Source organism: Microcaecilia unicolor, chromosome 5 (genome assembly GCF_901765095.1).
Source record: "Microcaecilia unicolor chromosome 5, aMicUni1.1, whole genome shotgun sequence".
In the NCBI taxonomy this organism is placed as follows: domain Eukaryota; kingdom Metazoa; phylum Chordata; class Amphibia; order Gymnophiona; family Siphonopidae; genus Microcaecilia; species Microcaecilia unicolor.
The window spans coordinates 120,204,588-120,231,995 of record NC_044035.1 but is presented as its reverse complement, the minus strand read 5'-3'; the positions used below and the strand labels follow the sequence as shown (position 1 = coordinate 120,231,995).

The following is a 27,408-nucleotide window of genomic DNA, read 5'->3' as shown; positions in this document are numbered from 1 at the left end:
TATATATTTGTTTTCACTTTTATTAACTAATTGTCAAACACAATTAAAGAAATTAAAACAAAGGAAAAATACTTTTAAAGATATAGTTTACAGAGAAAGTAACCTTTACAGAGACCCTTTTGTAAGAGTTTTCCTTTTAGGAAGATAAACACTAGTTCAGTTATCTCTCAATCAAACCGCAATAACCGATTAAAGAAAAAAGAACAGCGTAGAGAATGAACTCCCTAATGATCAATGCTAATGACATGCAAATTTAAGCATAGTCATGGCATTGATCATGAGGGAGCTTTTAGAGATTCACTTCCTAGCTCACCTAGGATAAGGTCCATGGACCCAACACCAGCCAAGGGACTCAACCTCAATGGATACAGCCTAAGTTCTGCACTCCAGAAGTCAGCCTGTTACAAGTGAATCCTGCTGCACCAGTCCAAACTACACCATCTGTTGGTAGTACAGAACTACCAGCAATGTTACTTGAAGAGAAAGTCAGCTTCTCTACTTCCATTTTCTGGGGGAGGGGGGAGGGAATGACAACTAGTTGGTCTAAACCAGTCTAGCAGAATGAAAATGAATCAATTTTAGAACATCCACAGTGTCTAAAAAAAAAGCATGTTGAAACCTCTAATGATTTCTGCTTTCCTCTGTCTTTTCATCAATATAAATATTCCAGGATTCCAAACAAGAAACACACAGAGCACATTTCAATTTTTATGTATTTTATTAGAAGCATTTGCAAAGATAGAAAAGAATCTTGATAGCCGAAGTCATTCCAGGATAATTTAATCCTTCTGTAAGAGTGAAAGAGACAAAAAGTACATTAAGCTTCTAGTTTAGCCTTTAGACAAAAAAAGCACGAATAGAATCTTATGTAAACACTCTCACAAAGTAAAAATTATCAGAACTGGAATATATACAAATGTGTATTAGAAAACACACAAACAAGAAATAAAAGGTGTTACTTAAAACATACCAAACAAGAAATAAAAGGTGTTACTTAAAACATACCAAACACAAGTATTGTAAGATGCATAATGGTTATTCATACTTTCTATTTAAGTACAACCAAACACACAATACAGCAAATAAACCATTGTTTCTATGTAGGAAATGTGAGCTAGAAGATGAAATGGAAGTGTACAAGAACACATTATAAAACATAATGGAAAAAAATGTTCCAAAACAGCGTGTAATATTTATTATCCCCATATAAAGCAACAAACCTCCCTATGTAACAGTCAGCTGTAGTGAATCTCGGCACTTTCTACTGATTCATCTTACCTCATCAAAATCAAGCTCCTTCCCCTAACTTACACCGGTTCGGAAGCTCTTTGTCATTTACACCCAGGTTACCAAACAACCTTGAATGACCTTGTCTGCCACAGTTCAAAACCCATCATGACTACCTTTAAGCAGTCCCCCCCCCCACCCCCATTTACCAGAAGCCATAAGCCACTGTAGATGCTTATTTATGATTATAAAAGCACATCAGTAGCCCTAGTTTTCTTGGATTTATCCAACCTCATTAATGACATGGATTAAACAGAATGAAAATCTTTGTAAGCATTGATTAATTAATTTGAAAATATGGTGCTGCAAATTGCTGCTATGGAGAACCCCCAAAATTAATGATCTAAAACCAAAATGATAAATTTCACATTTAGTACAAACTGCAGTTAACATGATACTCTTGTTTAACTAAAACATCTCTACCTACACAAAAAACAAAATGCAATATATGAAATATATAGGTACAGAATTAGAGTGTGTGCGCTTAAATACTGGTTAACAAGCAAACTACTCTGCAGCATAAATCTGTCTTACTTTATGCATCATGACATAGGCCCAAAAAGGTTTCGAGTTTAGTCTTTGTATTTTGGACTAGGCAAATGTTATAGCAAGACCTGAAGCTAGTGAGAACTTTCTTGCATTAACAGCTAACACGCCACAATGATATAATTATTTATGAAGAATGGGCCACAACTCCAAGGACAACGTAAAAGATTGATCAACATTTTGCTTAAGTTACTGCTGATCAGTGAAGTGCTACTACTTAATGAAGAGTTCATTTTGTATTATTTATTTAATTGTTTTTATATAAAAAGGTTCTCTCTTCTCTGGGTTTACGATAGGATCTAATCATGGTCTGAATATACACTATGTTACAATATAGACAATCCTGGATGGGTTCACATTTCTCAGCACTCTACTTGAACTGTGATGTCCACTCATCCCTGTGTAATAGATGTTGAGTCCAAAATAAGTTGAAAAAATGGTGTATTTGGATATAGCTCATACCTTTTCACAGTAGCTCAAGGCAAGTTACAAGTACATATTATTTCCCCTGTCCACAGTAGAAGTGGAGGGTTAAGTGACTTGCCAAGATAAGGAGTGTGACTAGGTTTCCATTTATTTCCCATGGTTCTTAACCTGCTGCTCTAACAATTAGGACACTTCCACCTACTCTCTGGAACTGGAAACCATTAACCATAGGATTTGGTGTCACCCATACATACTTTGTATCTATAGGGCTGCAGAGCTCTCCTTTAAAAATTCTACCCAGCTGAAGCTACAAATCTTAGGCCGCATACTGCAAAGTCACGGAGGCAAGTATGGTGCTCTCAAAAATGAAATATCCATGCCTAGTTATGCCAAGGTGAGTTACATTCAGGTAGAGATACTTCCTGGTCTCCAGAGGGCTTATCATAGGAGGGTTCAATGACTTGCCAAGATCACAAGCAGCAGCAGAGGGATTTGGACTAGACTTCCCTGGTTGTCAGCCCAGTGCTTTAATCGCTATACTCCTCCTCAGCTCTTCTATGGAAATCTGATCTATTCATTTGAAAATAGCCCCACTGAACATTTTGAATTTTCTTTTGGAAATAATCCACGCCAACTTCTTACACACTTTTCAAAACAGTGTCGTATGCTCATACACACAAGATTTTAATGTAAACAAACACAGATGCACATAGCAAATGTAAGATTTAGAATCATTCCCAAACAAGGGCCTAGGTTACTAAGGCTTTTCTCTCATTCTGTTTACAGTAGAAGTTCTCAATCCAGTCCCTAGGACACTTTAGTCAGGTTTCAAGATACTGTAATGAATATGCATGAGATAAACTGTGCAAAACTCCCATATGTATATTCATTGCAGATATCCTGAAAAACTGACTGGTCTGGTGTGTCCCAAGGACCGGGTTGAAAATCCCTGGTCTACAGCAAAAGGGTTTAGCTACAAATTAGTGATTACAAGTCGCTATATAAAACATAATTTAATATTACCTCACCATAAACACAATCTTGAAGGTAAACTGTGTTTGAACAATTTATTCCTACTTTACACTGGTTACAGAAAAAAGGGCTATTTTATAAATAGTTACAGTAGTAGTATAAAAATCATTGAATTAAAAAAATAGAGTATCGCTACGCAAGTATTTTCAAATTGGGACCCACAAAATTGAAATTTTCAAATTTCCCAGGCATTTACCTCACTTTCCTGCAAATTTGTTTCGCTTTAAATCCAGCAAAATGCTTCTTCATTTTTAATCAGTCAAGATGACTATTTTATTATGTTTACTGATTGGAGTTATTGGAAAATCTGCAACAGGATAGGACCACGGCAGTGAAACACCTTTCTGTTTCAGGGGACCAAACAAACCAGTCTCTATCCCCAGCCCCAGCTCTCAGTTACTGATCCTGTGTTGGGCAAAATAATGATTGGGCCATGGCCCCAGTGCCTACTCATTCCAGCACCCATGTCCTGGAAGGAATTAAAAAAAAAAAAAAAAAAAAAAGAGGGATCTAGCAAAGCTTAAGGACAGAACTAGAATTTTACAGCTAAGATAAACAAACAGGAAAAAAATCGAATCATGCATTTCAGCTGCAAAATCCAGTAGAGCTTTGAAAGTTAAGTTCAGGGATCCGGGGGGGGGGGGGGGGGGGGGGGAGGGGGGGGGAGGTTTGACTGGACATTGTTTTGAGACTTCAAAACAAATTGTACGCAGTATTCCAAATGAAAATGTGGTCTCCAAAGACATTTGCCAGATAGCCACCCTCCACCAGACTGACTCTATTAAACTACCAATAGTCTTTATAATAATATTGGGATAAAAATCTAAATATCAGAAACATATAGAAGACTACATATCCATTTCTGGAGCTATGGTGCCCTGCAGCATTGAAGGACCTGATGAAGCGTCATTCACACCTGCAATCAAAATGGAAGGCCACTGGCTTCAGAGCCTTTAGTATCAACTAGATTAAATGCTTAGAGACAACTAATTGTTCTGGAATGTGCAAGATCCCAATATGGTATACACACCAGCTGAAATGCAATCCTCACACCAGCTCAAATGCAATCCTCACACAGGACATTTGTGCTAGTATTGGGGGTGTCTTGCAGGCCCTCAGTTTAGGTGTTTATGTGGCCCCCTTGTGCCATGATGAATGAAGCCTCGAGATCCAGCCTGCTCCTTTTAGAGGAGGGTTCACCCCCACGTGCCTCCTCTTCTGGTGCAAGTCCTAAACTTTGAAGAACAGCTCCAGGAATGGGTTTAACTTCTGCTCCTTTTGGCTGCCCCTCTCACCTCTCTCCTTCAACTTATGGCGCTTCTCTGCAGTGGTGGTCATAAAGCATCCTGTAGCACCAGGATTGCCAACCCCCCTCAGATATCAGAGCACCATGGGTGCAGTTGGGGACATTGCAGTCAGGCCCTGGATACCATGGAAGCCTGTGATGGGCATTTCCATCCACTCAGTTTCTGCCAAGGGGCAGGTTGGAAAGCAAAAGGGGCCTGGCAAGCAGTGACTCCAGAACTTAAAACAAATATCAAACTGCTCACAAGGCACAGACTCGGGGGGGGGGGGGGGGGCGGACAAAGAGAACAAAAACAAACATATTCATACAATACTACTGACATAAGGGAGACTAAGGGGCCCAGTAAGGCGGCAAGTGTGTGGAACATCTACTACTACTACTTAACATTTCTAAAGTGCTACTAGGGTTACGCAGCGCTGTACAATTTAACATGGAAGGACAGTCCCTGCTCAAGGAGCTTACAATCTAAAAGACATCTACACACACACACACACACACACACATAATCAAAAAAAACCTCAGAGAGCTGATCCATAAAGGCACTACTGAGTGATGCTCAGCACAAGTATGACCAATTCTCACAGTTTTCGGTTGAACTGTTACATGGCACACACAGTTCAATTGAAAAAATGATCTTTCTATATATAACATTTCTGAAAGTCCACTCACTAAATAAAGGTTAAAATCAGAACAATGTATTTTTATAAATTACACACTATTCATAACAGGCAGAGAATAAACAGGCTAACACACACACATGCATGCAAAAAAACTTTTTTCTAAAGCATGCAGGAGTTGTACAGTTTATGTATACATCAGTAAAGCAACACATCCATGCTTAAAACTCAGTACCTGCTAGAGATCTCATTTCTGATGAAGAAATCCAAGAAAGTATGAAAAGAAAAGCAGAAGAAATGCATTACTACTAGCAAAGCTTTTGAATCACCCATATGTGGAGCTTCAACCACAAAAACAAACTAGAGCGCTGCATGGGAATGGAGTTAGCAGGAATCCTGCTGGGATCCCCTCCATGTCCACAGGAATGGAAGCAGCTCCTGTGGGGGTTCCTGCAATAATGTAGTGCCAGGCCAGTCTATCTAGCCTTTCTTTCTGCCATGGCAATTATAACAGCACTAAAAAAAAAAATTAATAGATATGGTTGACAGCATTGAAATCCACATAAACACCGAAAGGGGAAGCTATCAACATGGGCAACTGTTGAGTTACTTTACAAGTTATTTTAACAGAGAGGTGGGTGGGGATGGAGATTACATGTGGGACAGGCGGAGGAGATTACTTGCGGGAATGGGCGCAGATGGAGGAGATTCACGGGGACTGGGTGGAATTTCTGTCCCCGTGCAACTCTCTACAAGAAACAGGCTTGGGCAACCCTGTTTCACTTGTAAGAAATGCTTTATATTATCTGCACTATTTAAATTTAGTGTTTTTCTAACTGCTCTATGATACAAGGCCATTAAAGAACAAGGGAATCAATAACAGCGGGTTGGATAACTGCAGACTGCTCAACTGTTGAGCAACTCCCACAAGCAATGGATAATGTTGTACTTAAATATAGAATCCAGAAAACAAAATTACGAAAATGTATCACAGCCTTAAAAAAAAGCAATAGCTAGTATTTGTTCTAGATTAGAATAAAACTATATTGATCTTTGAAAAATCAGCCCTTAGTTAAGAGATTTATTTAATTAAAAAAAAAAACCCAAAACAATGAAGTGCATAAATGTTAGCAAAAATTATCTACAAAGAGATGTTCAGCTGGGTTTCAGCAGAAACTTTTACCAGCTTGATGGAAATGTGTTTTCATGCCCTTTTTATTGTTATAATCATTTCTTATATATCACCCACAAGCCAACAGCTAATGAAGTAATGTACATTCAGGTATAGTAGGTATTATTCTGTCCCTCGAAGGCTCACAATCTGTCTATAAAATCAATCCTTCAGCTTTCCAAAAAATTAATTTATATCTATATCTCAACAAAAAAAGCCTACCTTACTATTTTCCTTTTATAAACTTTGTTTAATAAACGAGGTACAACATACTGAAACTAAAAATCATGCAGTGAAAGCAGAAAAACTGAAGGGATGCCAAACCAATCCAGATATATGGGTTTATGCCCTCCAGCCAACAGATGGAAAAAACATGCTTCTCACAGGTCACACTCCTACTGTAAATCAAACATATAAAATGCGAGTGACCGTACTCACCCGCAAATGCGCAGTAGAGACTTCCCCCTCCGTCCCGCCCCCGCGTCAATATGTGATGACAAGGGCGGGACAGAGAGGGAAACTGCGCGAAGGGGAGGGAGGGAACAGCTCCTCCCCCCCCCCCCCGAGGTTGCCGCCGCCACCCCCCTCCACATGGCCCGGGACCTCTCTTCGCTATTGAACTTACATCGCCGAAACGCAGCAGGGCAGATCAGCTGAGCTCCCGTCGGCCTTCCTTCCCTGCCCGTGTCCTGCCCTCGCCGACGTTACGTCAAATGAGGGCGGGACACAGGCAGAGAAGGAAGGCCGACGGCAGCTCAGCTGATCTGCCCTGCTGCGTTCTCGGCAATGTAAGTTCAATAGCGAAGAGAGGGCCTGGGCCGGGTGGAGGGGGGCGACTCCGGGGGGGGGGGGGGCCGGTAGCGGCGACCTCGGGGGGGGGGGGGGAGGTGAGGGCAGGAGAAATGCTGGACTTAGGAGGTATCAGGAGGGGGGCCTTGGAGCTGGGAGGGAAGGAGGGGGGGCCTTGGAGCTGGGAGGGAGGGACAGAAGGGGGCCTTCGAGCTGGCTGGGACGGCATGGGGCCTTGGAACTGGGAGGGCAGGCAGGGGGCCTTTGGAGCTGGGAGGGAATGTGGCCTGGAACTGGGAGGGAGGCAAGGGCCTTGCAGCAGCGAGGTGGGGGGGGGAGGGGGCCCTGGAAAACCCTCATACCAATACTCGCCCGTTTTAACGGGCTTAACGGCTAGTACAAGTATAACAGGAAACTTGCCAGTATACCTATGAAAGCTATATAAAAAAACGCCAAATATTAAGTCCAATACGCCAGTCCTTAATGATATAGACCCTTCTTAATCCAGAGAATAAAATAGATTTGAGGGCAATACTCTCCATCAATGCAGTAAGTAGGCTTTAATCCAAGAGCAGCCAATCATCCACATCCTATTGAACTGAGAAACAAAGCAATCGTAATAGCACCACTCTCTTTCCAGCTGGGTTCTGGGTTGCTCTGGTAGGACTCAAGAAAGGAAATTAACAGTTACATTCTAGGATACTGAAGAAGGTTACAGAGGTTCTGGTGGATCCTCTTAAAGATTTAATAAATCTTCGGAAGTGGGAAGGGTTCCACAGCATTGGAGAAGGGCAGATATACCTTCATAAAAATGGTGACAGAACGTGGAAAACTACAAGACGGTAAGCCTCACTTCAGTGGTAAAACAATGCTACAGTGGTGGCCAAAGCCAAGAAGGATTCTATATTGCTTTAGAGAGATACAGAGGTGTATTTTCAAAGCACTTAGACATACAAAGTTACCTAGTAAGCTATTGAACTTTGTAAGTCTAAGTGCTTTGAAAATGAGCACCGCAGACAGCTGAAGAAAGGAGTCGTTAATATCCCTATATAGATGGGTGAAACCCCATTTAGAGTATTGTATTCAGTTTAGAAAGCAGTTTCTTGCTAAAGACATGAAAGGTCTTGAAGCAATTCACAGGAAGATGACAAAAATGATATAGGGTTTGCACTTGATAAGAGACTTTGAAGACCTCACTACATATACCCTAGAGGAAAGGGGGGATGGACAGATATGATATAGACATTTAAAATACATGAAAGGTATTAACATATCAACAGATCTTTTTCCAGAGTTAGGGAAGCAGTAGCTTACATTACATTAATCTTGTATTCCACAAAAGCCTTCACAGTTCAACGTGGATCAAAGACCAAGACAATTTGTGAATTTACAGCAAGTACAGTAACTTAAAAAAATCAACCAACATATTTCCTAAAGAGAAATGTTTTCAATTGTTTTCTAAAAGTTAAATAGTCCTTTGATGACCCGATATTTGTAGTAAGTGAATTCCAAACTGAAGCAGCCTTATATAATAGGCATGAAGCCAGATGTTTCCCAAGTTTAATCACAGCCATAGAAGGAAATCAAGAAACTATCTGGCCCCTATCAATTGTCTGTTAAACAAAGAGAAAAACTCAGTCAAATATAATGGAAGATCCCCATACAATGCCCTAAAAACCACAGTACGTAACTTAAAATTAGACCTAGTGGCTACTGGTAACTAATGAAGTTTAGCAAGGTAAAGCAATACATGCTCTTCCCTACTCAGAGAAAAGATAACTGCAAGATTTTGAATCGTCTGAAGATTTTTTAGGACCTCATTTGTACAACCAACATAAACTATGTTGCAATAATCCAATTTGGAAAGCAACAAAGATTATACTATGAGCCTAAAACAATATAATTCAAAATTTCTACATAATGCACTTAATTTTCTTAATAGAAAGAAGCTTTTTTTTTTAACGTACTAATTTGTTTATTCATTTTATATTACATTCATGTCCAATACATAAATGAGAGGAAAAAGGAAAAAAAAATGTCCATAGTTATTAAAACAATAGTTAAGGAAAATTATTATATAGTTAGTCCACATTAAATGATCCAAGAACAGTTACTTAAGTGAAAGAAGGAGCTCTTTACCACATTATTAACCCGATTTAACATAGCAAACAGCCTATCACTTCAACTCTTAATATATGAGTGGTGAAAACTTAAAAGTATTACTCCCAATAACAAAAGTCTCTAGACAAAGAAATTTTGTTTTACCTTGATTAAGTTTCAAGCCAAAACATGAAGCCCACCCTTCTATAACTACACATTTTTGAATTCCCATAACTCTGAAAAAGGCATCAGAATACTAATGTCATCTGAATACGTAAAGGTATTTAAGTTTAAAACATCTAGGACCTTACCTAGTGGCTTTAACAGATTAAATATAATTGGTGAAAGGCATGAACCCCGTGGGACACATGCTGGAAATTAAGCATCAGAAAGGGCACCCTGCATCTTAACCCTATAACTGCAACCGGTCAAAAATCCACCAAACCAGTTCAACATTGCACCTTGCATGCCAAAGCTATCCAACATAAGCAACAATAAATTGTGGTAGACTAGGTCAAAAGAACTTGATTGATCAAACTGAATAGTAGCACTTTGACCACGACTCAACAGATGTTTCCCAAGTGCCACCAGAAATCCTTAAAAAAGTCTCTGTGCTGTACCCTTTTTGAAATTATAACCGAGATGGATGTAACAAATATTTATCAATATTAACAAGTCAGCTGTTTCATTACCCATCCCTCCATAATCTTAGTCAGCAATGGTAGAGGTTACCAGCCTATAATTTGAAATTTCCTGTAAGTCTCCTTTAGGATTTTTGGTATACGAGTCAAAATTATTTCACCACCAGTGTTAGGAAAAATACCTTCACTTAAATGATGATAAAGCCAAGCAGTTAACACAAAAAAAGAAATAAAATGGAGAAGCACACTTCATTAACCTTACAGTGCAAGCATCTAAAAAAGATGTAGTTTTGCATAACAATTCAACAATCGCTTAACTTCATTAATTTCTATAGTCTCAAAATAATCCCAGACTAGCCGTTGAGCCCGTTAAAAATGGGCTAGTATGGGGTTTTTCCAAGCCCCCCCCCCCCCCGAGGTCGCCGCTACCGTCCCCCCCCCCCCGGAGTTGCCGCCGCCACCCCTCCAGCCAGCCCGGGCCCTCTCTTCGCTATTGAACGTACATCGCCGAAAACGCAGCAGGGCAGATCAGCTCAGCTGCCGTCGGCCTTCCTTCTCTGCCTGTGTCTCGTCCTCGTGTGACGTAACGTCTGCGAGGGCGGGACACAGGCAGGGAAGGAAGGCCGATGGGAGCTCAGCTGATGTGCCTGCTGCGTGTCGGCGATGTAAGTTCAATACCGAAGAAGAAAGTGCTCGGGCCGGGTGGAGGGGGACGTCGGCGGTGGAGACTCCGGGTGGGGGGAGCGGTAGCTACGTCGGCGGTTCCCTCCCTCCCCTTCGCGCAGTTTCCCTCTCTGTCCCGCCCCCGTCATCACGTATTGATGCGGGGGCAGGACAGAGAAGGAAGTCTGTACTGCGCATTTGCGGGTGAGTACCGTCACTTGCCATTTATATGTTTGACTATCTACCATGGTGTCTAATTCCCTTTCTAAAATTGGAAACTCAAACCATACGCCCTTAAATTTTAAATCTTATGTTTAAAAAAGAATACTAAGTCATTAGAGGATGGTAAAATAAGAACTTTTGGTTTCATCAAATGATCCACATTAGTCAAAGAACTGACTAGTTCAAATAGCATGTCCACATCCAATTTTTCTACACCAATTAATTTAGAAAAATATTCTTTTTAATTTAACAACATATTTGTACTTATGAATTGCCTACCTCCAGCTACTCTTACTATTCTCTGCTGGCCATTTCCTCTAAAGTCTTTCTAACCTCCTACATTCCTGCTTCAACATTTTCAACTCATCATCATACCATTACTGACTTCCCAATCTAATTCTCTTCTGGTTCCAAGGAGCAATCTCATCTAGTACATTTTTGCTAAGATCATTCCACATATCAAGAAAACTGACTATATTAAAATTCACTAAAGAAATTAAATTATCTAAAGAAATTAAATTACCTATCTTTTCCAAGAAATCAGTATGATTAATTTTATCCTTAGTATTATACACAGAGTAATTAATAGATTTATTTTTATATTTGATTCCTTCCACCTAATTGTAAAATCTATCAAATAATGATCTTACCAAGGTACAGGTTTACAAGAATTAAATTAAAAAAAAAAAAAAAATCCAGGGATCCAGAAAAAGCTAAAAAGCCTAACTGATGACCTTTCTCATGTGAACTTGAAAAAGATGACCATTCAAGACTAAGCCAATTCAAAATTTCATGGAAATTGATAGTTTTTGAATCTTCAGTATGATCTAAATGCAAACTAAATATCTCCTAATAACAAGACCATATTAAAATCCACTCTATTTCTTACTACAAAATCAATAAGTACCTCACAAGCTGATGATTTCCCAGGCAGGCAGTAAACTAACATGCAACAAAATCTTACCTATAAAAAAAGTCATCCCTTATCTCTAAGGACATGAATTGAGGCTGCAGAATAGTAGAATAAGATGTAACTTCAGGAAATACTTTTTCACAGAGACAGTGGCAGATGCCTGTAATATCCTGTCAGGGGAGGTACTGGGGCTCATTTTCAAAGCACGTAGACTTTTCTATGTAACTTTATAAGTCTAAGTGCCTTGAAAATACAACTCACTGCGAACTAGTACTGTCCGAATTGGCCAAAATATTTTCAGTTCGATTCACGCATATGAATCGATTTTTCGATTCATTTCAATTCAGGCCCAGATGCACTAAACTTAACAAGCCTTTAACGAGCCAATAACGAGCAAGCAGTAAACCTTAGCATGCACCAAACACCATTTCCCGATCACGGTAGCAGCTATAAAGGCCATCCATAGGCACTCGTCGGTTTTTTTTTTTTGACGTCCTTGCCATGCGCAGAGCAGCCAGCATAACGCTTGGCTGCTCTGCGCATGCTCTACCGGCCGATTCTCCGACCGTTTTACAAGGGATTAGAGAATGCAAGTGAGCTGCAACGAGCAGCTCATTTGCATTCCCTTTCTTTGATGCATTGCCGTTCCCTACCGATTTGCTATGGAATCGGTAAGGGAAGGGCTCTTTACGTGGGGTTAGTGCGTCTGCTCCTCAGTCCTTTAAGGCTACTATAGTTAATAGAAATAGAAAATAAAATTCATTTTTCTACCATTGCTGTCTGCTCTTTCAATTTTTGTAATCGTGTCTCTGGTTTCCACCTTTTCTCTGTCTTCTATTACCGTGTTTCCCCGAAAATAAGACACTGTCTTATATTAAATTTTGCTCCCCAAGACCTGCTAGGTCTTATTTTCAGGGGAGGCCTTATTTTTCGGGGAAACATCGGGGTCACCCCCCCCCCCCACCCGAGATCGGCGGCTCCCCCCCTCGATCGGCGGCTCCCCCTGCCCTCAGTCGCTCCTGGAACTAACCTCTTAAACGCTTCCTTTCACCATTCATCTTCGCACGCGCGCAAGCAGCAGGGCAGGCCACTCCTTCATTCCGTGTCCCGCCCTCGCCTGACGTTACGTTACGTCAGGCGAGGGCGGGACACGGAAGGAAGGAGTGGCCTGCCCTGCTGCGAGTGCGAAGGTGAAAGGAAGCGGTTAAGAGGTTAGTTCCGGGAGCGACTGAGGGCAGGGGGAGCCGCCGATCGAGGGGGGGAGCTGGCGATCTCGGGTGGGGGGTGACCCCGATGTTTCCCCGAAAAATAAGGCCTCCCCTGCTAGGTCTTATTTTCGGGGAGGCCTTATATTTTCAAATTGCAGCAAGACCTCTACTAGTCTTATTTTCGGAGGATGTCCTATTTTCGGGGAAACACGGTAACTCTTTGCTGGGGTCTCCTGGTCCTTTTGGCATGTCTTCTCTGTCCATGTCCATCATTCAACTCCCTCTGTCTCTGCCATCTTCCTGTCATGTTGAGCATCTCCCCCTCTGTATCTTTATTCTAGCCCTGTCTAGCAAGGCCCCTCTGTGTCCCTATCCCCCCCTCCCCATGTCCAGCATTGCATCGCTATGATCCTATCCCTCCTCATGTTCAGCCTCTCCCCTTATTCCTCCTTCCCACCTGTCTCCAATTCCATTTTATCTTTCCTCCCCAGGACCAGCATCTTCCTTCCTTCTCTCGTCCTCCCCTCCCCCTTCTATCCAGCATCTCCCCTCCTTCTCTCCCCCCCTTCATCTATGGTCTGTTCTCCTTCTCTGCCATTCAATCCAGGGTCTGCTCCCTTTCCATCTAGCTTCTGCTCTCCTCTCCCCCTTCCATCCAGCATCTGTTCTCGTTCTCTCTCCTCCTTCCATCTGCTCTCCTTCTCTCACCCTTGCATCCAGCCTCTGCCGTCCTTATCTCCCCCTTCTATCCAGGTTGTATCTTATTTCTATTCCCCCTTCCATCCAGCCTCTGCCCTCTTCTCTCCTCTTCTATCCATGGTCTGCCCTCCTTCTCTGCCCCCTTTCTATTCAGCCTCTACCCTCTCTTTCTCTCCCCACCTCTTCCATACAACTACCTTTAAAGTATGCACCCTAGTCCACAAAGTCATCCACGGTGAAGCCCCTGCATAAATGTCTGATTTAATAGACCTACCACCCAGAAACGCTAAAAGATCATCCCGAACTTGCCTCAATCTCCACTTCCCTAACTGCAAAGGCATAAAATACAAAGTACTGCATGCATCAACCTTCTCTTATATGAGCATGCAACTCTGGAACACACTACCACGCAACCTGAAAACGATCTACGAACTAACCGACTTCCGCAAACGATTAAAGACTTATCTCTTTGAGAAAATTTATTGCAAGGATCAAAACACATGAAGTCCATACACACTAACAGAAATGCATCAATACACTTTCTTCTAAATTCTCTTACCCCGAATACTCCACCCACATATAAATTGATATACCTTAAGGTTTTTCGTGCTATTGTTCTATCGCCCTATCTTTTCCCCATTGTAACAATTCCATAGTTTCTATGCTCCAAATGTTGTTTGACTTGACTTTGTCTTCCCATAACCCCTCATAATGTAACCCATAATTGGTACTGGTAACATTGTATTTCCATCATTCACATGTATTGTAAGCCACACTGAACCCGCAATAGGTGGGAAAATGTGGGAAACAATGCAATAAAATAAATAAATAAATACCTTTCCCATTTCTGTAACCCCCAATCTAGCGTCTGCCTCCTCCTTGTTCCCCCTCCAACCCTAACAACACTGTCACTTCCCTAGACCAGCAGCAACAGGAAAAGAAGCTAAAATCACTAAGGGCTGGACTCTCCATTGGCATGGCTGCTGATCTCGCCCTCCTGATCTCACTTCCTGTTCTAGAGCAGAGCCGGCTGTCTGCGCCAATAGGGAGACCAGCCCTGTAGTGAATTTATCTTATTTTGTCACCGTTGCTACTGAGAGAAGCAGCAGTAGTTTGGGTAACAATAGGAGGGAAGTGGGGAAGTCCTGAATCCAGATCCTAATTTTTTTCCTAAAATAAATTGATTCACCCAAAACAAATGAGTGAATCGAGTCAAATCATGGAATTGGACAGCATTAGTGTTAACAAAAACAAACAGTGATGGAATTCAAGTGTTGGATAAATACAGATTCCTATATAAGAAGGGCGGACGGAATCAAAGCAAAACTTAAAAAGACCTTCATACTTTAAATAGGGCATAGAGAGGTATAACCTGAACAGAGTGGCATGCACAATTCTGGCTGCCTTGTCGGATAGACCATACAGGTCTTTATCTGCCATCATTTACCAAGTTATTATGTTACCATGTAGTATTTGCAAGACAGCCTGGGGCATTGAGATGCACCTGCCCAAACATATGACTGCTACTAAGCTATTTTCCAACAAAAAAGTCTTTCAAGGACATCCATTTGATCGGCTCAAAATGGAACAGCAGTTAAGAGTCCTTAGTACCACATAAGATCTCACGTGCATTTTTCCTTTCCTTACTGCTATGAACACCAGCCAATGAGTTTTCATTACCTCTTTAAGATCAAGGATAGGTTAGAAAAGGTGAATCCTTCTGGACTACCCACTAGGTTAAGTATCAAACAAGGTCGCAATGCAACAGAGGAACCACCACTTTCATACAAAGAAGTCCTTCCAAAGCAGCCTTTCCTGCACTAGGGCGTCCCACTCACTGCATTTCATATTTCAGAAATGCAGTGAGGGGAACGCCTTAATGCAGAGGTCCTCAAACTATGGCACCTGGGCTGCTTTGTTCCCCAATTATTATGGTAACTGGAGACCAAAGATGCGATGGTAGTGGTCAAAGTTGCATAGTAGCAGTCAAAATAAGGAAGTATTGGCTTTTTATAGTGCAAACATTATGCCATGAGGAGACACTTAGGCTCTCTCCAATATGGCGCTGCCTCATGACATCAGCTGTTCGCTTGAAGTTGTCATTGCTACTGAGCAATCTTGACCACAACCACAAATGAACATAAAGTGGCTGTTGTACTGCAGAAGACATTTCCCCCACCCTATGTGGGCTGAGACTAGCTCCTTACACCACATCTCAGTGCCAGTTTGAACAGCTCATTTTTCTGCCAAAGGGCAATAGAGGCTATCATGAAAATCTGACCTGTCAGAATGGAATGTTAGGATAGGATGTGCCAAAACACAAATCTGCTCAAGAATTTGATGAACCTGGAATCATTTCAAAGGGTTTTTTTTTTTTTTGTTACATTTGTACCCCGCACTTTCCCACTCATGGCAGGCTCAATGCGGCAGGCAATGGAGGGTTAAGTGACTTGCCTAGAGTCACAAGGAGCTGCCTGTGCCGGGAATCAAACTGAGTTTCTCAGTTCCCCAGGACCAAAGTCCACCACCCTAACCACTAGGCCACTCCTCCAAAGAGAAGCCCTTTCCCTTGATCAGCAAACTCCCTGGCCCTTTCAGTGAGCTGAAAAGGTCCAATGTGATCCTCCATTCAAAATATTTAAGGATCCTTGCCCTAAGGGCGCTGGACTTGGGGGTGGTGAGCCATAAGTAATAACTGTCCCAAATAATATTCCAAACCCATTCAAGTGATGGGTTCACACCCAGAAAAACTGCTGTTGTCAACCACAAACTGGAGGACACATCAGCTTTCAATTTTTTAGCTCCATGATATGGAGACCAAGATACTTTCTTTGAAACCTGGCTGCCTTAATGAAAACTACTGTCTGAAATGTCTAGATCGTTTAAATAAGCCTGGGCCATGGAGGTCCTGGAAGCTGCCTGGCCTCTGTCTTCCAAGATTTCTGGGGCTGAAAACTGCTAGGCACTTAAGGTTTTGGAGAGGAACTTGGAAAGTTGCTTAACATCCTTCTAAGAGTAAGCTTTCAGAGCCAGACCTAAATGGCCATAATCACTATCCAGTTAGGAAACCAGAGTCACCCCTCGCACTGTGACTATAGAAGCTGTGTCTTTCAAGAAATAACCTGATAAGGTCATACACATAGCTAGAAAATGTAGATAATTCTTTAGAAGGCACCCAAAATGTTGAGTTTTGAAGTTTAGTAAGGGGCAGACTTCTCCTTCAGACCCTTTCAGGAAATATTACTGATTTTTAAAATCCTTTTTGTAGGCTCCCCTACTTCCAGTATCTTCTATCAATGGTATGGAATATCACTGCACAGAAAGATGTGCGGGAACTACGGTGTGCTGCATGAACTAAGTGGACTAAGCAAAGGTATCGACCTGCTTATCCGACATTGCTGCCTGGATGTCCAACCGCCACCTGAAACTGAACATGTCCAAGACCGAGCTTATCGTCTTTCCACCAAAACCCACTTCTCCTCTTCCTCCACTTTCTATCTCAGTTGATAACACCCTCATCCTGAGTCATCTTTGACTCCTCTCTCTCCTTCTCTGCGCATATCCAGCAGATAGCCAAGACCTGTCGCTTCTTCCTCTTTAACATCAGCAAAATTCACCCTTTCCTCTCTGAACACACCACCCGAACTCTCGTCCACGCTCTCATTACCTCTCGCCTGGACTACTGCAACTTACTCCTCACCGGCCTCCCACTTAGCCATATATCCCCCCTTCAATCTGTTCAGAACTCTGCTGCACGTCTCATATTCCGCCAGAACCGATATACTCATATCACTTCACTGGCTTCCGATCAGATACCGCATTCAATTCAAGCTTCTCCTTCTTACCTACAAATGCACTCAGTCTGCTGCCCCTCACTATCTTTCTACCCTCATCTCCCTTACGTTCCCGCCCGTAACCTCCGTTCACAGGATAAATCCCTCCTCTCAGTACCCTTCTCCACCACCGCCAACTCCAGGCTCCGCTCATTCTGCCTCGCCTCACCCTATGCTTGGAACAACCTTCCTGAGCCCTTACGCCAAGCCCCCTCCCTGCCGTCTTCAGTCTTTGCTTAAAGCCCACCTCTTCAATGCTGCGTTCGGCACCTAACCCTTACCGTTCAGTGAATCCAGACTGCCCCTATTGGACCGACCGTTCACTTGTCTATTAGATTGTAAGCTCTTTGAGCAGGGACTGTCTCTCTTTGTTAAATTGTACAGCTCTGCGTAACCCTAGTAGCGCTCTAGAAATGTTAAGTAGTAATAGTAGTAGAGTGGCCTAGTGGTTAGGGTGGTGGACTTTGGTCCTGGGGAACTGAGGAACTGAGTTCGATTCCCGGCACAGGCAGCTCCTTGTGACTCTGGGTAAGTGACTTAACCCTCCATTGCCCGCCACATAGAGCCTGCCATGAGTGGGAAAGTGCAGGGTACAAATGTAACAAAAAAAACTAAAGAAAACGTCATTTCTGAAGCCAAGGATTCTGGGATATGCCACAGTAAGACTAAGTCTGCATTAAGGAGAAGACAGCATTTCTCTGTATAAGCCCTAGCACTGAAAATGATGCAGACCTCTGTGTTAACTGGCTTAGTGACCATGGAGGACACATTGCACCAAGTCAGACTGGCCCAGTCTGTCAGAAAGGAACATTAATTCTCATCTGTCTCACATCTTCTGGATTTGCTATGTGACCCAACTAGTCGCAGAAAAACAGGGGTCAATATGCAGCCCACAGCAGCCAGCAGTTTTTAAGCCACCGACAGCCATGAACTGAAGCAAGTGCGGATATTCAATGCCAGATCATGTCCGGGCTCTGCCACTGAATATCCAGATGAGTGGTGGCATTCAGAAACTACGCAGGTATTGCTGATATGCAGTACCATACCCCTATAGGTAACCCAGCGAAGTCAGGACAGTCTTTTGCACAGTCCAACTTGCCTGGTTAGTATGTAGTACCAGTACTGAAAGATCAACACTGCCCACACATCTCCTGGATCTCCCCTGCCTCCACCCCCAGAATGCCCTTCCCTGACCAGACAAAGCCATGGAGGTATCCACCGATATTCAGTTGAGCTGCCCAGATGGCTAGCTGAGTGCAATTTAACTGGGCAGGAGCCCAGGAATGGACCAGGTGCTTAATGAAATCCTGCAAAAATAATTAGTGAAATTAGTTATAGGCTGCTATATTTCTCTTTTCTAAGACCTACTCCCAGGTTATTCAATCTTGGGTCCCGTTCCATGTTGGAAGGCAATACTGTGAATACGTATATTAAGTATATACTCTATGTATTTGGCAACAATTGCCTCTACATGTATTCCTTTTGCTTGTGAAACTTTGCTGATTAAATTTGTTTTAAAAGCAAAAGGAAAAACAAAAACCAGAAGAGATCACTTTAAAACTGCATGCTAAGATGAATCTATAGGTATAAACACATGCTTTTGAAATTATGGTACTGCTAACAAACTATGAATTCAGCAACACACTATTACTACGCTAGACAGTACTCTAAAATATTACCTTCTACAATCCAGATGGCAAGTGGGGAACGGAAGAAAAAGAAAGCATTATTTAATTCACAATTCTCTACACTACAGTCTGTTCTTGTGTCCATCTGTAAGTCTTAAATCATGGATTGGTCAGGAAAAAAAGTCAAGAATCAAGGAATGCAGTGATATTGTTGAAACGCTGTTACTTTAGTACCTTACCTTAATGTTATCATTTCAACAAGGGTTAGAAGAAAACTGTACTACTTTTCACTAGAGATATTAGTAGTTTTGCTAAATAAACATCAATTTTCAGGTATAAAAAAATGAATGATTTATAACAAAGTGAAGAAATAAAAGAATCAAGCCTTAAAAAGAAAGGAAAGGCAGAGATGGCCGATGTCTAGACTGATGGCTCCTATATTGCAGAAAATTGTCAAGGCCTGTGAAACAGCTAGCAGCCTTCCCTCATTTCCACCGGGGGTGCATCAGAACCATACAGCTCTCAGCAAGTCTCAGCCATGTAGGTATCTGAAATATTGTGCTGGTCTTGCAAGACCAATACCAGCACAGAAGTTCAGATACCCATGTGACAAACTCACAGAGCTCCTCAGTGTCTGAATGGAAAGAAAAAAAAAAACCTTAAGGAAGGGTTAGGGGTGAACAAAAGAACTTCCAGCAGCCAGGCATAAGCAACCAAAAACTTTTATTGACAAAGCACCCAAAAAACCACGGCCTTAGGGGTCAAAATGCTCTGTCAGCTGCAATATACATCAGAAACATGGTGCTGGGGAAACGTACAAATCCAGCAATACAAAACCACAGCTGGGTATTGAAGGTGAAGCAGCTTCTAGCATCAAAAGTTAGGCAATAAAACGCAGGGAGGAGGGGGGAAGCCATTCCAGGACTGCACATAGGTTGCTATAAAAAAGGAAAGCAAGATAATTCTGGGCACCATGAGGTAATTTCTTGGTGCACAGGCTGTCAAGTTCTGCATGGATAAAAATGAACACAAAAAAGGTAAAAGCAAAATGTGCCAAGATCAATGTACAGCACAAAGCATCAGCACTGCTGAACTTGAGGACTAAGGCAGATCAGTGTCTCTTACCTTCTTGCCAGCACCAACATTGGCCTTCGCCGTTCCCCTGACTTTCTTCATTCTGTTCTTCCGTTCTTTACGCTGTTTCCTGGAAGTCTTCTTTTTTTCATATAGGCCATGCTAAAAGCACATCAGGAATAAACATATCATTAATAAAAGTGGCTTTTGACAATGATCAATGAAAACTAAAGCAACTGGCAGACAGCAGATCTGTGATGTTACCTAGCAGTTACACTAATAACAGAAATGTGGAATTTCAAATTTTTCAAATAAATCTAAAATGTCAAATGATCTCCAAATTCATGGCATAAAGCAATTTCAAATCACGCTTCACCTGAATACTTGTCAGATACCCGACAGTAATGTTATGTTACCATGTTAATAAATCCTCAATATTCTACTGCTGTATTTCTTATTCAACACGCACCAAAAAAAAAATTATATATATATATATATATATATATATATATATATATATATATATATAAACAATTCTCCAGATTCTATATATGGTGCCCAAAACTGTGTGTAAATTTTAATTGAGTAAATGAGCCGATAACTACCAATAAATGGTCATTAAACCAATTACTGCAGTGAACTGGCTTCACTTTGGATTTGCACACAGATCTTGCTAAGCACTATTCTATAAGGATCCACACACAAATCTTTTAGTGCGCAACTGAAAAAGGGGCATGACCACAGGAAGGGCATGGGCAGGCCAGGGGCAGTCACTAAAGATGCATGCAGTATTACAGAATTTGGAGGATCTGTGCTAAACACGCCAGGATTTACACTGGGTTTCAGTTGGTGTAAATCCTCGTGCCCAAATGTTCACATGAAAATTGGCACTATTAGCTACTGTATAAACAGGGCCCAACTTGGAACGCCATTTATAGAATAGTGCTTAATATGGATTTTTTTCAGCGCCATTTACTGGATCTAGACCAATATGGCTATAACTTAGTAACATTCTATTTATTACACATTTTCCTTTATCTTTCAACCTCTTTGTTCCTTCTCTTAAAATTATTTTTCTTCATTTAAATTTTGGTTCTCTCTTTGAAAAACAAGGAGAAAGAGGCACAGAAACCAATAAGGAACCACCATTTATATTTGACTTTCATCATCTCATTTAAGCACCTACTTAACTGAAAAATCTTAACAGCAAAAGTTAACAAGCCCTTAACTACAAAAACACTGCATTAATTGCTCGGGTAGCACAGCCAATAATGCAAAAAGCAGCCAGCTACATCTTTGGGATATGCAGCTCAGGGCATATTACCTGCACATTATCACCTAAACATACAGTAACGACCTCTATCTTAACTGCAAGGCACACTCACTACCCATGCCATCCCCACTAATTGGGATTTCTGTGTTAACTTAATGCATTAAATGGTTAGGTGTAAGCTGTTAATGCGGCTTTTAAACACACTAAACACTCAGCACAGCTTAGTAAATAGACCTTAAATGGACTAACTTACAAACTGCCAAAGGTCCCACCAAAGTACAAAACTGGTACCTTTAGCAGGCCTCCATTAATAAAATGGTTCTGTAAACATTGAACAAAATAATTCCAGGCAGGCCAAACGTAAAAATACAAAGTTATTCTTGCATGCCTCAAAAGCCAATGCTTCTGTTCTGACAAAACCTTTCACCATGGGTTTACCAGCTCTGAAGCAAGAGCATGTGAAATAAAGATAATTCACATTTAAATACTTTAAAAACTGCAGTGGACACTTGAATATCTATACTAAACCAATACCAAAGTTCAGAAACCAACATTGGTTTTACTACTGAAGGGCTGTGAAAGCTAATGAATACATGCATGCACCATGATAATCTGACTGTTGATATTTCAGTCTTCTATGAATAAAAAATCATCATGGTTGTATTTAGGTAAGCCATACTAAAAATACACTAGTTTGTAACTAGAAGCTCCCACTTGTTCACTGCTCCTTTCTAGACCAATTCAAAATTTAAATAAACCTCAAATCTCCAAATGAAGTATATATATTTATAATATATATGCGTGCTACCAACAGATACGGCCTTCAGATACGAACCCATCAACATTAAACAGATTTAGCCCATATGTCAGTGGTTCCCAAACCTGGTCCTGGAGAGAGACACCTTCAGCCAGTCAGGTTTTCAGTATACCCACAATGACTATTCATGAGATAGATTTGCATGCACTGCCTCCACTGCATGCAAACCTCTCATGAGTATTCACTGTGTTAATCAAAAGCAGTGTTAATTCCCCTACCCCCCCATCCCACTCCCGCCATGGCAGAATAATAGGAACAGTCCTTTTCAAATGGAGTCCTTTAACTATAAAGCACTTTGGGAACCTGCGCAGATGTAAATTATTACATGTGTATACAGAAAGACTAGAAACTTAAATGAAATACATTCTGGTTTTTGTCTGAACTAACTACACTTTGTAAACCTACTGCCTCAAACAGGCTGCTAAGATTCTTTTCCTCCATTTACAATAGGTTATACCCACCCTTGCCAGTCTATGTTTTGGTTCGTTTTTCTTTGCAAAGTCCAAAGAATCATAAATCATGCCGAAGCCAGTTGTCTTGCCACCACCAAAATGAGTTCTAAAGCCAAACACAAAAATGACATCTGGGGTTGTCTTGTACATTTTTGCCAGCTTGTCCCTGATTTCGGTCTTCGGAACGGTGGCCTTTCCAGGATGAAGAACATCAATGACCTGCAAATACAAGCACTTTTAGTCATATCAACCTTACCTAGTGTCACAGGCATTGACAAATTTTCTTAGGATCTAGGAGCCAGTGGCTGAGAGTTCTCTTACCCCTAATGTCCCTACCAAAGTTAAGGCGGAGAAGGTGCGTCCTACAAGGTCTGCTGTAGCTCTTTAAGCTTTAAGGGTGTGATTTAGTAAGGCTATTATCCCACTCTGTATCTACTGGGAAAATAATTCAGGCCTTAAGTTGCTGCACCTAAATTCACTGTCTCTCTTTCATCCTACCAGCAGTTTACCATCCTTCCACCAACCTCCCTTCATTAAACTGCCCACCCATCTAACCAGCCACCTCTCTACTACCTCACATCAGCTAACCAGACAGACACTATATAACCTTCCACTCCCAACTAGTTAGCTTGAGCATTGGCAGAACCAGACCCCAGCCAGCCAACCCTCCTATTTACTACTACTACTATTTAGCATTTCTATAGCGCTACAAGGCGTACGCAGATGACTGTTGCTGATCCCAGAGCAGCTGTTACCATCACATCACTCTTAGGTAATCTAAGCCATATACTGCCTGCCATGCTGGTTTGGCAGTCATGGGTGGACTGAATGTACAACCCATTACTACTCCCAGAGTTGGAGGACACAGAGTCAGGGAGATAAGGGGTCAGGACAATGGGGCAAAGCCAGGTATTAACAGCAATGAGGAGCATTTTAGGCAGTGGTGCACTTAAGTGGGTGCAATTGCACAGCAGGGATATGACCACCAAAATATTTTAAAAGGTACTTTCAACTTCTCCTTACACTAGGCAGCATAAAATTCATTGAAAGCTGCACAGTGCCAGACTAGGTAGTGATGGTTGATCCAGGGGCAGTAGCAAGGACAGACATTAAAGGCACAGAAACTCCAGGCACCACACATACCTGGTGAAAGAGATTGGTCAAAACTCACACTACCACAACCAGGGAGTGGAGTCATAGCCTAGAGGTTACATCAATGGGCTGAGAATGAGGGCAGTCAGGGTTTAAATCCCACATCTCCTACTGGTACTCCTTGTGACCTTAAAATAAGTTACTTCATCCCATATTACCCCACATAAACTTCATTTGTAAGCTCTTTTGGGCGGTAAAATAACTACAGTATCTGAATCGTAACATGCCTTGAGCTCCAACACTGGAAAGGAAAGAGAATCTTAAATCCAAAAAACTACATACCTACAGATCTCACATATATTAATTCATATTTGGTATAAAGATAAATGTTAATGATAAGATTAACATTTTAGTACAGAAGTGGACACTCAGTGTCAGATTCTTACCATCTGCTTGCGCTGCAGAAGTCTATTTGTCATGAACTTGCGGGTTCTGACGGTCACAGTGTCATTCTATTAAAACAAGCACCAGAGAATGATTTAAAAACACACACACAAAAAAAAGGTCGCCGACACCCACAAAATATCTGCAGAACAATGATGCTGAAACACCCTGCCTGACAAGGACTGTGTTGGAGTTTAAGAAAGCATGGGACAGGCACGTGGGATCCCTTAGGAAAAGGGGGAGCTAGTGGTTACTGAGGAAGGGCAGACTGGATGGGCCATTTGGCCCTTATATGTTGTCATGATTTTATGTTTCTACATCTTGACCCACTTCACCTCCCTCACCTCCCCCCCCCCCCCCCCCCACTGCACCTTACCCAGGTCCATGCAGTCAATTCGCCTATATTTTCAGGCCCAACATACCAAAGTGGCCACTCATGAGGATTACAATTTAGAAATGAATACTTACCTGGACTCGACTCAAGCTGCGTGGTTCTAGGGTTTAAAGCTAAGTTTTTTTTTATTTTTTCCCTTTTTTGTGTGGTGAACCAATATTTGCGTTTACTTAGTACTCCCAGTTTTTTGCATTTTCTATGGATAGTGATCTTTACCACTATAAAGTACCCTCCGTTTTTTGCCACAGTGTCTTTTCTCCAGATTGGAGTTTTTCACACAGAGGCTGTTTTCGGAGGTAAGTAGGAAACCCATGGTGATAAGTCCAATTAGGGTTTGACCATTTCTGTAGGTCACCTGGATTCTTGCGGTTTCATTTTGGTAATTTGGATATTATGTTGGAAAGCTTCCTACCCAACAGAATTTATTGAGTAAGCTTTTTTTCTATTTAATTTCATTTATTTGTGCCCTCTAGCTCTTTTTATATATATTTTTTATTTCATTTATGAAATTAGTATCCCACATTACACCAAACAAGCTCGGGTTCAATGTAGCTTACCAATCATGGTAACACTAGTGTCAAATACAATTAAGAGCTATATAACTATAAATATGTGAACTGAAGTTACAGAAACAAGAGTATTTCTACATCAATACTGCGTGTATTATGATAGGATAAATAACTTTGAGTTGATAAATAACCTTGAGTTGATAAAATATATTAACCACTATGATGAGAAGTATAAGTTATGGAACAACAATACCACCCTAACATTGTTTGTAGTAGCGTGCAGTGACAAACGGATTATTCAACAAACTGTCTTTTTTAAGCAGACCATTTTTAATATCTTGATCTGCACATTTCTTATCTGTGATTTGAAAATCCATTATTACGTTACCTGATGATTTTATTCTTACTGCTGTCATCAGCATCAAGACTCCTGATGTAGGCCATCTGGCCGAAACACAACGTTGTGTCGAGTCATTTTTAATGTGGAAATTGTTTTATCATCATTTGCTTGAAAATTAATAAATATTGTTTATTTTAAACTACATTTTGAGTCCAGTTATTGGATTGCCTAGCTCATATTCCCACCTTTTTGTTTACATTTGACACTTCGTGGGATCTATTGAGTTCTCCACGTTTGTGGATTCTCTTTAGACAACAATACCTCCCCCACCTGACCCCCTCAGGTCTTTCAGGCTATCCATAACACAGGGCTCTCAACTAGGTCCTCAGACCAACCAGTCAGGTTTTCATCATACCCACAATGAATACGTATGAGATAAATTTCAATATATTACCTGCAAATTTCTCTCATGCATATTCATTGTGAGAATCCTGAAAACCTGACTGGCTGGTTGTGTCCCAAGGACTGGGTTGAAAACCCCTGCCCTAACAATTACAGCTATCCTACAAAGGCTCAAGGATGAGTTTGAGTGCCACTGATTAAAATGGAGCACCAAAAACAGCTGCATGTACCTTAGTTAACTGTAGGTACCATTTTACTTTAGTCTAGCCACCCACTTTTATCACAATGCCTCTGTCTTACTTTACTTACATGTCCCAAGTGCACATCTTCTCTGTTTCCAATTATGATATAATATAATGTTGGCACAGTTCAGCTTATTTCTTGTGACATAGTAATATAGTAAATGTCAGCACATAAAGACCTATATGGTCCACCAAGGTGTTTAGAGTTGTAGCTGGCTCTCTGCACAAGTTCTACTTCTTTATGATGCCATTGTTTAATCATGAAGAAATGGACCCTGTGCAGAGTGCCAGATACAACTCTAAATAACTAGTTGGGACGAGTGGATGGACCATATATATAGTAAATGACGGCAGATAAAGACCTGTACTTGAAAGTTGTACCCTACAAATAAATTAATAGCAAATAAGTTGTCAGAACCTTGTGCAATGAAATACGCTGAGCATATATTTGAGGTAAGAAACTACTCGGAACGAATACTACCTAAAAGCGTTAAAATAAGGCTGCTCAGTGATGCCTGGCTATGACAGTCTCATAACGACCAGATTCGTGCGAAGGACTGCAGCTCTGAGGTAAAAACCTTGGAACGTGCTCCAAAAAGCGGACCGGACTGTTCTTAGCTCACACATAAAAGCTGGACACTACAGGCTCGGGCCGCCATTCAAAAACATCCCATCACTGCTAGCTCCCAGATTGAAGCAGGGTGACACTGGGACTAGGCCGCAGAACACCGAGCTCAGGGAACATTTCCAACAACGGTTTACAATAATCATCTACCCCAACTGTGGCCACCAATAACCATCCACACAGGGAGATGTAGGAATAAGAAGTCCAACTTCGTGTACCATGGAGCTGTACACCACCCAGAAATAATGGATGCAAGCAGATTTACATAAAATTTAGAAAACCAGCGCTCACCATCTTGGCTGCAACCTCCTCACGCTACACGTAGAAAAGAAAGAGAGAGGACTAGGCAGCCAATCAGATTACAGCTCCAAGGGGTGAGCGGGGTCAAAGAGCGAAGGTTAGCCTCTGAGTCTGACGTGATGACGTAACAAAAACAACAATTCAGATTTCAGACCAGTGTTGGCAGGTGGGCGGTTTTCCGCGACCCGCCGCGGGAAATTTTTGCCCGCGGCGGGTCGCAACCCTGTTTCAGACGCACTACCTCAGCCGTAGTAAGTAGTAACGTGCGTGTGTTTGACGTTCTTCTTGCCCGGCTTCCGGGCAGCCCAAATTGGCACGCAATCCCCGCGAGTCAATTTTAAGACAAAATATAAAAGCAGGTGA

At 41.6% G+C, this 27,408-nt stretch overlaps 1 protein-coding gene across 2 annotated transcripts; it reads right to left on the bottom strand.

The window, feature by feature from the left end:
- Positions 1 to 699: 699 nt before the first annotated feature.
- On the bottom strand, positions 700 to 27,084 carry RPS24 (ribosomal protein S24). 2 transcript variants are annotated; one of them, XM_030203239.1, is made up of 6 exons: positions 27,037 to 27,084; positions 24,236 to 24,301; positions 22,707 to 22,916; positions 20,207 to 20,317; positions 5,450 to 5,467; positions 700 to 788 (listed from the first exon to the last, which is right to left on the bottom strand). In XM_030203239.1, the coding sequence occupies exons 1-5, from the start codon at positions 27,037 to 27,039 to the stop codon at positions 5,462 to 5,464; spliced, it is 396 nt and encodes a 131-aa protein (XP_030059099.1). In that variant the 5' UTR covers positions 27,040 to 27,084; the 3' UTR covers positions 700 to 788; positions 5,450 to 5,461. The 2 variants fall into 2 exon arrangements, with proteins under 2 accessions (XP_030059099.1, XP_030059098.1); XM_030203238.1 differs by lacking the exon at positions 5,450 to 5,467.
- Positions 27,085 to 27,408: the final 324 nt, after the last annotated feature.

Excerpts from the sequence above, each read along its gene's own strand:
- RPS24 (XM_030203238.1), bottom strand. Across the intron at positions 22,917-24,235 it reads TTCTGCAGCGCAAGCAGATG|GTCATTGATGTTCTTCATCC; the intron begins GTAAGAATCTGA and ends TTGTATTTGCAG. Across the intron at positions 20,318-22,706 it reads CAAAACATAGACTGGCAAGG|CATGGCCTATATGAAAAAAA; the intron begins GTGGGTATAACC and ends ATGTGCTTTTAG.